This window comes from Montipora foliosa, chromosome 14 (assembly GCF_036669935.1).
Source record: "Montipora foliosa isolate CH-2021 chromosome 14, ASM3666993v2, whole genome shotgun sequence".
In the NCBI taxonomy this organism is placed as follows: domain Eukaryota; kingdom Metazoa; phylum Cnidaria; class Anthozoa; order Scleractinia; family Acroporidae; genus Montipora; species Montipora foliosa.
In genome coordinates, this window is record NC_090882.1 from 8665087 (window position 1) to 8675439 (window position 10353).

The window sequence follows — 10353 nt, forward strand, 5'->3', positions numbered from 1 at the left end:
AAATAATACTGTAAACTGCTTAATAAGCAGTCTGGCCAAAGTCCCCCAAAAAAAGCATTGTAAAAATTAGTCCTGAAAAACCCCAAGGGGGAGACTGAAAGAGACTAATAACTTCACTTCACTTACAGTATGTAAGAGGCTGCCTTCTGCCCCCCCCCCTCCCCTCCCTCTCTACACTGATTAATAAATGTGTTCCTCTGTGCATGGATAATGGTTGGGTTGCCATGGGAATGGTCTTGATGTAGGAGTTGGCTGTATTAGAAGATCCTGGATGTACCTGGCACGCAACCTATGCTTAGCAAAGTAGTTGACCTAATGCTTACTGGAGCCTTTACACTTGGTACACATACTAATACATGTATTTCTCTCTCTATAATTCTTGCAAAATTTTGTTTCACTTACATGTACTAATCTTTAACAAAATGATATAATGAATCAACTGTGGATATGAAACCAAGTGAAGCTATGACCCTCACAGTTAGGAATGCAATTTTAGCAATTTTGTAGAGAAGCCTGAAAAATTCACAACTTCAACAGGGTTTGAACCTGTGACCTCCCGATACCGGTGCAACGCCTCAACCAACTGAGCTACATGTATGAAGCCACTGATGTTGGGAGCTGGTCATTTGTGGGTTCTAATGTTCCCGTGATTAATGAATCAATGATCAAATGATATAATTATGAAATGAATCATAATATTGAACAGTAATCTCTAAATAACTTACAGATCTTGTGACAGCAGGTGCTTGATTTTGAACCATTCTTTCTGCCAGCAAGGCCCTTTTCTCCGCATTTTCTGCTTTTGCTTCAGCCTGAACAGGGACAAAGAAACAAACCAGTTAATAATTATGTACCAAATTTGTATGTACACATTATTCACTTCAACCACAAGCAACAACAGTCAAGAGGTCATACTTGAGAAAGTAACCAACACTGAATGAAAATAGTTGATGTAAAATTGAACTGCAACTTTATAAAGACATGACACGTTCTAAAATTGACAAAGAGGCAAAAGGGTCTCTGATGATTTCCAAGACCAAATGGAACTACTTCTATCATCTCACCACACTGCAACAACATGTGAACCATCATTTTGCTTATATATGTATTACCACCTAAGTGACACATGGAGGTTAAGTGTCCAGGAATGTAGGAGCTGGAACTGCTGACCCCAAAACCAATTAGGGTAAGTAGAACACTCAAGATCCTGCCCTGCAACCCAGCCACAAGGCCTACCCACCAAACCCAGCTCCAGTCCTAGCATCCTGGTCACACTGAACTGGAAGAACAGTGGAGAATGTACTAAGGGGGTGTACGATTGACCCTATAAGAATACGTGACTGTATGTGGAGTAATGATTTAAAAATGGTATGTTTTGGGCATTTTAAAAAAACAAGGATAATAAAGATATGCTTAAAATAGCATTTTAGCAGGTGTTTGACAATTTTAATGCAGGTCTCCGTAAAAGCAAAGGATCTCTAGCTCCCATTCCAGAATACAGTCAATTGAACGTGCCCTAAGTAAATAACAAGTAATACTCGCAGACTACACTGTACAGTGTATGCCAAAAAAATCCAATGACTCGCCAAGCAATGAGTATACGTACAATGCACTTGCTCCTAATTGTAAACTGCGTTGAATTCAAAATTTCTTTACTCCCTTCGTGGTTAATGATGATGATGATGATGACAAAGAAGGGAACTTCAAAAATGTAGCCAGGTGTGAACGTGCAGGACACCCAGTTATTTTCTATAACCCACCCCGCTCCTGTGTTGCATCTTTCATCACTGCCAGTCGCTCTATTATTAGTACATGGCGTCTGATAGGATGCGGAAAAAAATTAAGGATTATGCAGAAATGTTTGGCCATATTATGCGGAAACATGCGTTGATTACGCGGAAATTACACCGGATTATGCGGAAACTTAAAAAAGTTATAAAACTAATAATTAGGCCCGTCCAATGTATTTACATGCTTACGGTAAATCCGTAATTGAAATTGCAACCAATACAATCGCATTTGTGACTGAATTTTTGCCCTTTGTGATTAAAATACAAGGAGGAGTCATCAATTTGTGACCAGGTTTCACCGTTGAAATAAAAGGGTTAGCAGTTGGGATTTTCCCGCAACTTTTGGTACAATAAATAAAGCGATAAAAAATTATTTTGTTTCTCATCATGAATTTTGTTTCAATTTGGAGATAATAGAGCAAAATTGTGATACCTTTGGAGCGCGATCCATTCCCTCGATCATTGACTTAGGGTGCGTTTGATTCACCGTATTCCGGAATAAGAATACGTGAAGTGATGAATTCAAAACGGTATGTCTAGCGTTTTGAAGCAACAAGGATAATAAAGATAATGTTTAAAATAGCATTTTAGCAGGTGTTCGACATTTTTAATGTGAATCTCCGTAAAAACGAAGGATTTCTAACTTGTATTCCATGTAATCCTATTCCGGAATACGGTCAATCGAACGCACCCTTAGTTTCTTATCAGTTACGTCATTTGCTGAAGTGTAACTGTTTCTCGTCCAATGGAAAGCATTGTAGGAACAAAAACTAGTGTCCAGGCTCATTGGTGAAAAAATGCGTGGAAACAGCTTACGATCTTTCTTACGAACTTTCATCTTGCGAACGAAATGGTGTGTTTTCTTCAATGTTCAGGAAAATAAGCGTAGTCAATTTCTTCGGCTTTCATGTTTTTGAGGATGTTAAGGAGCTGCTTTATCACTAATATCAGATATTTCTTCTGTTTTTTGTGGAAAGTATCGGAATTATGCGGAAAATATCGGAATTATGCGGAAGATGCGGATTTCAGTGAATTATGCGGATCCGCATCGCCACATCCTGTCAGATGCCATGTTAGTAGTAGTACAGCAATCATTTCAAAGTAATATCCCTTTGACGTCCAAACCGGCCAGACTTAGTATTTTACTCTGTCTAACGGCAGACGATTTTATTCGTCAATGGGGAACCCCAGGGAGTAAATGGGTTAATAAAAGTGTTTTATTCACCTCAGCCAGTTTTTGTCTTAGCACATCAATTTGCTGTTCAATGTTGGGGTCAATTCTGTGTGCTGATTGCATATGCGCCCTACTCTTATCTCTTCCCATAAGAAACCTGAGAAGAAAGGATTCATAATATAAGATACTGTATATTAATTAATATGATGGTTTAAAAATAACGAGTAGGCCCCAGTTGTTCAAATGCTATGGATCCACCAGATACACGTGCATGTTAAGCATTATCCACGGGATAGCAAAATTGTATTAGTTTCGCTATGACTTATCCACTGGACAGTGGTGGATAGCGTTATCCATTGTTTGAACACCTGGAGCCAGATAAACAATGTGCTAAATAATATTATTAGTTCATGTAAAGAGGGTGAAAGGGATGAGAAGCTTTCTGGAGTTTTGTGGAAACTACAGGACTTTTGTAATCAAAGCGAGTATTAAACAGGGATCGTGTTAACACAGCAATCACTCATTGTTATGCAAAAAATATCCATAAAATGCACTTTCAAAATCTTAATGCATCCTGGGACGCAGGACGCTTGCTCAAAGATCATACCCTTTGACAAACAAAGGAGACTGGAAACCACTACTAACAACATCCAGGTAGCTTGCATGCCAGTCCACCACTTTGATTTCTTGCTCCATTAAATTGGGGCAGGTGTGACCCGGCAAAAAGAAATGAAACACTTTTAATTACATGTAATTTGTAGAATGGCATCAAACTATGGAAGGGGAGAAGACATGGCCACTTTTTGGACAAAATTAATGGATAACAGAGTTTCAGTGTCTACAAGTCTGCCATTATTCTTTTTTGTCAACTTTTTCTTTAGGATGGCACTAAAAATATTGGAACCCACCAAAAATACCAAAAATACCCCAATTTGGCAAGACATGTGGGTCCCAGAACTCAAAATGAAAAATTCAAGCACCATCCTGAGTTAAAGTAGACAAAAACCCAAAATTTGGATTAACTATTAGTGGTTACCGTAGTTTTTCAGATACAAGGTGAACTCGGTTAAAAGACGCACCTTTAACTTTCAAACTTGATGGCATTTATGTCAGAAACTGAAAATCTCATCAAAATACTTGGTTATAAGACGCGTCTCAAACAGAGGAATATGGTTCAACTCATCGCTAGTTATGCTGTCTCAACTGAATGTGCTTTGTAAGTCAAGAACCATGGAAGAAGGAAATTCACTTAGAATTTATAGAACAACCTTCTGAGTTGAAATCCTGCTGTTATTAGTACTTTCATTTGAGTATTCTTGTTGCAAACAACGCTAAGAATTGAAGGCCATTATCACAAACGTTGGTGTGAGGCCAGCATTTTGGAATCACAGTGAGGGGACGACTGGGACGAGTTTAGCATACAATATTGCAGCAAAGGAGATGCACAAGTACGCACAGTAGTTGACTAGAGTGCAGATACATGTAATCCATACCTCACTATGCCGCTGGTGTTCTTAAGAGTCTGTGCTGCAAACATCTGTGTTACTCCAACAAGAGAAGTTCCATCGACTTCAATAATCTGGTCATTCACTTGTATTCTGAGAAAGAGTGAATAAAAGCTTCAGTATCTCCCTCCTGAGAGTGATACTTGACATGTAAATAATTTTACTCATCAATGTAATACAGGAAATACCGTATTTTTGTTGTTTTTAGTCTCCATCAACACAAAGATGTTTTTTTGTTATTTAAGTTTTCCGTACCTTAAATGCCACATTGATCTTGTTTGCCTTGGGGACATAACAGTTCCCCCTGAGTCAAAAAGCTCAGGTTAAACTTTCACATGTACACCCACTTGGCAAAACATTAAATCAAAAAAATGTTCGGATCAACTCCTAACATGTTCAGGACATTTGGTCCAAATACCGGTACATGTAGCTCAACCAGGTGATCTGGTGACGTAATTTGGAGGACTGGGAAGAAAAATTTTAACGCCGTATACCAAAACCGCATGCAGCCTTAGGTGTTGTTTCCAAACTCCCTGCAGTATTTCCATTGCCAAAACTCAACAGATCATTCGGTGTCTATCACATTTCCTGTTACTGAATGAACATTGAAGTAGAACTGACGAGATCTAACCTTGCCTCTGCCATTTTGAATTCGAAAATAAGGCCGCACGAGGTTGTGGGATACGGCTTTCAAATTTTTCTCCCCAGTCCTCCGAATTACGTCACCAGATCACCTGGAAGTTTATCCCAAATTCTATACTTACAGTATTAGCTGACTACTCTAAGTACATTGTATTGCTACATTCCATGGATGGAATGCAAGTCTATCACAAGATTCCCCCCCCCCCCCCCCAAGTCAATGGGTTAACCTATTGACACCTCAAATACCCTACGATGCCTCCAGTTGACAAGTACAATTGTCTCGTGTTAGACACAGTACTTAGTAAAATGTGTGAGTCTCATTCCCAGGGGATCAAAAGGGTTAAAAAGTATAATAATAAACACATAAAATACTCTTACAGTATACTTCTGGGTAAAAATTGAAATAATGTGGATACTCAAAAGTTTGTTTGTTAATTATAAAAATTGGCAATCAATTTACTTTACAATAATAACTGATATTTAAAAGAAGTACATGTATGGTAGTTGATGGTACATCTACATGTACATTGTAAAGTTTAAGTCTTACAAGTAGAGCCAAGAATATTCCAAATATTTACAATGACCATGATCATGAAAGGTGCTCTGGCCTGCTTTTGATTAACATTTTATAAAGCAGAATATCTAATCATTGAGATTATGGGTAATATTATTTCACAATTTAATATATTCTAATATTGCAACAATTTGCTCATCTCACGGATGCTTATGCAATTTAATAATTATATAAGTTTTTATTACTGTATTATGAAATGGATCATACATGGAACTGCGGATATGAAATGATCCATTTCATATATTATTTCGTTCATTGATTCATTTATCACAGGATAATTTGAACCCACTTGTAAACTATCAGCTCCCAACATCAGTGGCTTGGTTAGAGCATCACACCGGCATTGCAAGGTCATTATGATAGCTTCAAGCCCCATTGAAGTCCTGAAATTTTCAGGCTTCTACATGTACATGCAATTGCTATAAAAATTGTGTTCATAACTGCGAAGATCATACATTTAGCTTCACTCGATTTCATATCTGCAGTTCAATCTATGATCCATTTCATATATAATAATTTTGTTCATTGGAATAATAGTTGTTTTTATTAAATTCTGAATTCTTAGACAACCTGGTCATTAAAGCCAATCAGTTCCCAGCTTGGTAACACTTGATGCAATCAGTTCCCATAATACAGTAGGTCATACATGTATGTTATACTGTATGAGCTGATAAGCAAGATTGAGTGAGTTGAGGTGGAAATTTTGATAATAATAAATTTATTATTCATACCGTCCATCTGCAGCTGCAGCACCACCTTCTGTGAGTGACTTGACAAAAATTCCCAGTTTCTCTACTCCGGTATCTGTACCGACACCAAGGCCTATAATACTCAATCCCAGACCTCTATTGTCTAAAAAAACAAACAAAGGAATTATTATAGCTTTTAACATCCTGAAATGTTTTTTGTGCTTGGCAGACAGGGAGCTCTGACTAAGCAAATCAAGCGACAAGCTTAATGCACACTTTTACCCAGAAATCCATTAGGGTCTAGACACACTAGGCAACATGTCACAGGAAAAAGCCACTAAAGCATTTCACATTAATTTTCTGTGATACAATACATCTCTGAGACAAAATAGAAATTAACCAATGACAGTGCCTTATTTTTCTTTCCATGATCCCTTCAGTATTAATTTGTTTGCTGGTCTGCCATATTAAATTAGAAAGCAGTATCCTAATAATTTAATATTATTACATGTATGTCATAAGTGGCCTCCAACCCTTCTCTTTGACTAAATAACGTACATCCAGAAAGGCGAGTGAGGTCACAAAATGCGCCCCCCCCCTTCACCAGCTTCTTAGAAAAGACATGGACAGTAACCATTACCTCAGCTTGTGAACTGAACTGCATTGAAGTCTTTTTTTCACGAGGGGAGCATGAAATAGCCAAAGGCTAACAAACTTGTGGCTATCAATAAGAGCAGACTATGACACCGGGAACTCTGTGCCCTACTTTTTTTTAATTAGTGTGTGGGATCTTTAACATTCCACAGAGTTTTATGAACAAGGCTCGTGAGATGGGACCTATAGCTACTGTTTATAATATTACAGGTTAAATTTGACTTCAAGTCAAAATCATTTTAACCTGAAATCAAATTTAACCTGTAACATATCCCAGAAGACTATACAGTCTATCCATTTACATGTACAGATGTCATTACAAAGACAGCATTTTCACCCAATCTTGAGTGTTGGTACAATGTATGGCCGGTGTTGAACTCACGACCTCCCACACGGTGGTTGGATGCTCAACCAATTCAGCCAACCGGTCATAAACCTTACTTTCACCCTAAGTACATGTACATGTATATTGCGGCAAATTGGCATTTACTGTAGAATGAAAGCGAAACAGTGTTTTCTTCCATCATAATGTAACACATCTCATTATCCCACAGGCCTGCTATTCAGATTCTTCCAACATGGATTTTAAAGTTTTCAATACAGTAGCTGACTCAATTCTAACAAAAACTCATCCTACCTTTGCACAAGTCCACAGAAAACACATCCATCTTTTCAACTCGTTTTTCCAACTCCCACTCAGCTGATGCAGTAACAGGGTCAATATCCTCGTTTCCCCTGTCATATTCCACGGCACTGTATGTTAGAAATATCTTAGGTGTGTCCCCGCCAAAACCAACACTTCTTTTGCGAGACTTATCCTTGTCTCCACCTTTAGATAAAGAAGATGATTTGGGCTTTGCAGAAAATAACAGTGCTACAGGAGAAACCGTCGGCACTGGCACAGGATCCTCATCACCATCGCTGTGCTCAACAATGCTACCAGCGCTGTCCTCCCCTGAACTGTCTCTCTCTCGGGGTTCCTCGATTTCAGTCTTGTGAATGTCACCAGTGCCTTTCACTGGCAATTCAAGTTCTGTTTTGTTTTCATTAAGAGTAACCGAATCACGAATTCTTGCAAAATCATGCTTTGGGGGTTTGTGTACAAACTCCAATTCTGCCAACTCTTCTGGAGGTATCTCTTCATCCTTCCAATTTGCTTCACGTACCCTTCCAGGGGTGTCATCTAAGAAATCATCTTTGGGAACCTCCTTTCGCCGAAAGCGAGGCACTACATGAACATTTTCAGAATTTGTAACTGGCACTTCTGGCTTTGTCTCTGTCTGTGACTTTTCAGCCTCAGTAGAGATAAACTTGTCTTCTTTTTCTGACAATGAAGGTTCAAGATACTTTTCGACAGTTTCTTCTTCTGTATTAATTTTGCTCTTATCTGAACCCAAAGATTGAAGCAACATTTGATCAACACTGTGTGACTTAAAAAGTCTTTTTTCTGCAGACAGTGGAGGCTTTCGCAATACTGAATCATCACAGGTTTGCTGGTACCCTCCAATCACAGCTTTGGGGTCAGAAGTGAATCGTTTGCGGGAACTTACAAAATACAGAAGCCGTTTAGTTCCAGGATCAGAACTTGTCCGAGATCTTGGGCTAGGTGAAGCAACATTTTTGCCAAGGAAGCTGGTTGCATTACCTGATGTTTCAGTTTTACCAAATGCACCTAGATCCAATTCTTTCAAGTCTGGGACAAGATCTAACAAACTTGGCGAACGCTTCTCCCTGGTGTAAACATCTTCACTGGACCCGCCATTCTCAAATAAAGCTCTTCTCGCTGCAATACCTTGAGACACATGTGGCTTGTGAGTGGGATCATTGGGTGAGGTAGGAGGAGTCTTCTTGTAATAATTAGGCAACGACCATCTTCCTGGTACAGATTGCGAAGGGTCATAATCACCTTTCAACCTCTCGAGGGCTTCAGAAATTGGTCTGGGCTTTCTAAAATTCTGCTGAGCTTTTATAGTTTCATTTGCAATGGTTTCATCAAAAATGTGCTTTAACTTGCTAACATTCAGCTTGGCATCACTCTCCCGGTCATCATCAATTTTAGTTACTTTACCCTTATCACTAGTGGACTCCACCGAGGGAGGTTTACGAGGAACTCGAGGCCTTTCCTCGCGAGTTTTGCGAACATTCTCATTCTTTAAAGGGGTTTTATAAGCCTTGTCCGCCGAAATTAGCTTCTTTGGAGGGGCTCCGAACTTGTTATAGGGCTTTTGCTTGGTGTCATTTTCTGGAGCTCCTGCAGTTCGCTTTGTTTTTGAATCAATAATATTTTTACGTGTGTCAGAGCTCTGACTTCTGACGCCGTCTGCAACCTTGCTTCCGGCATGATTATCGCCTTTCGTCCGATTTGGTCCTTCTTTGCGAGCTCGCAACCTGTTTTCTTTGCCGTATTCAGTTCTCGTAGCCATCTATCGCGTGGTTTCCGGGATTCCTTTTTCTGCTTTCGCTGAAGAGTCTCGCAGCACGTTCAGCACTTGATGAACGAACAAAGTCAGACCATGCCTTCAGAATAAGTAAAAATAAACCACAGCGACCTCTGACAGTCCAGGGAAATTTGCTCAGAAGTCAGTTCTTCGCTTGAAGTCTTGATTGTTCAGAAAAGTCGAAAACGCACGGAAAGTTCGTGCAATATTCGTCCTCGGATTCTCACTCCATCACCAGAGAAATATAAATATGGCCGCCACATAGGAGCTCGACCACAAATTTCGACGTAATTTGCTTCTCCTAACAGACAAACTGAGACAGACACCTTTTAGACTCACATTGAGAACTCCAAAGCGCTGGAGCTTGGCAGACAATACTCTGTCAGCGCCGCCAAGATGAAATTCAGCGCTCTATACAGGAAATGAAGCTCTTGGCAAACGATGAAAGTATTCGACTGTGACAAAAGGTCACGTGACAAAATATAAATAAGTAGTTTTTCAAAAGGAAGTCTATTCTAAATCACAGATTTTTCGAATTTAAATTAATCTGAGAGCGATTTATTCACTGTAGCCTTGGAGGCTTTTCCAAAACAATCGGTAGCAGAAAAACAAACTAGGCATGTTTTTGTGAAGTTGTTTGCAAAAGCGGTTCAGTATTGTAATTCTCTCAACACATTAGCATATGATCACTAGGTTTGGTTAAGTGTCAAAAATTCAATAACAATTGTTAATAACCTTGAACAAGTAATCACGATTAAAGACAATAAACTGTACTTTACACGCTAATATTAATGCTTGTGCAACTTTGGAGATGAAGCCAGACTCCCAACTGACAGAAAGACTTAACAAAGAACGCTCCAAAGTTGTTTACAAACATTATCAGAGGG

The 10353-nt window shown here is 39.1% G+C and overlaps 1 protein-coding gene across 2 annotated transcripts in view; it reads right to left on the reverse strand.

Annotated features, from left to right (window-relative positions):
• Positions 1-10118, reverse strand: part of LOC137984289 (neurabin-1-like) — a 24738-nt gene extending 14620 nt beyond the window's left edge. Inside the window, exons 1-5 of one of the 2 annotated variants that reach the window (XM_068831406.1) lie at positions 7666-10118; positions 6417-6537; positions 4458-4562; positions 3016-3121; positions 726-812 (exon numbers count right to left, since the gene is read on the reverse strand). In XM_068831406.1, coding sequence (XP_068687507.1) covers positions 726-812; positions 3016-3121; positions 4458-4562; positions 6417-6537; positions 7666-9451 — 2205 coding nt within the window. In that variant the 5' untranslated portion in view covers positions 9452-10118. The remainder of the gene's footprint in view (positions 1-725; positions 813-3015; positions 3122-4457; positions 4563-6416; positions 6538-7665) is intronic. The other variant, XM_068831407.1, reaches the window with a different exon arrangement.
• Positions 10119-10353: the final 235 nt, after the last annotated feature.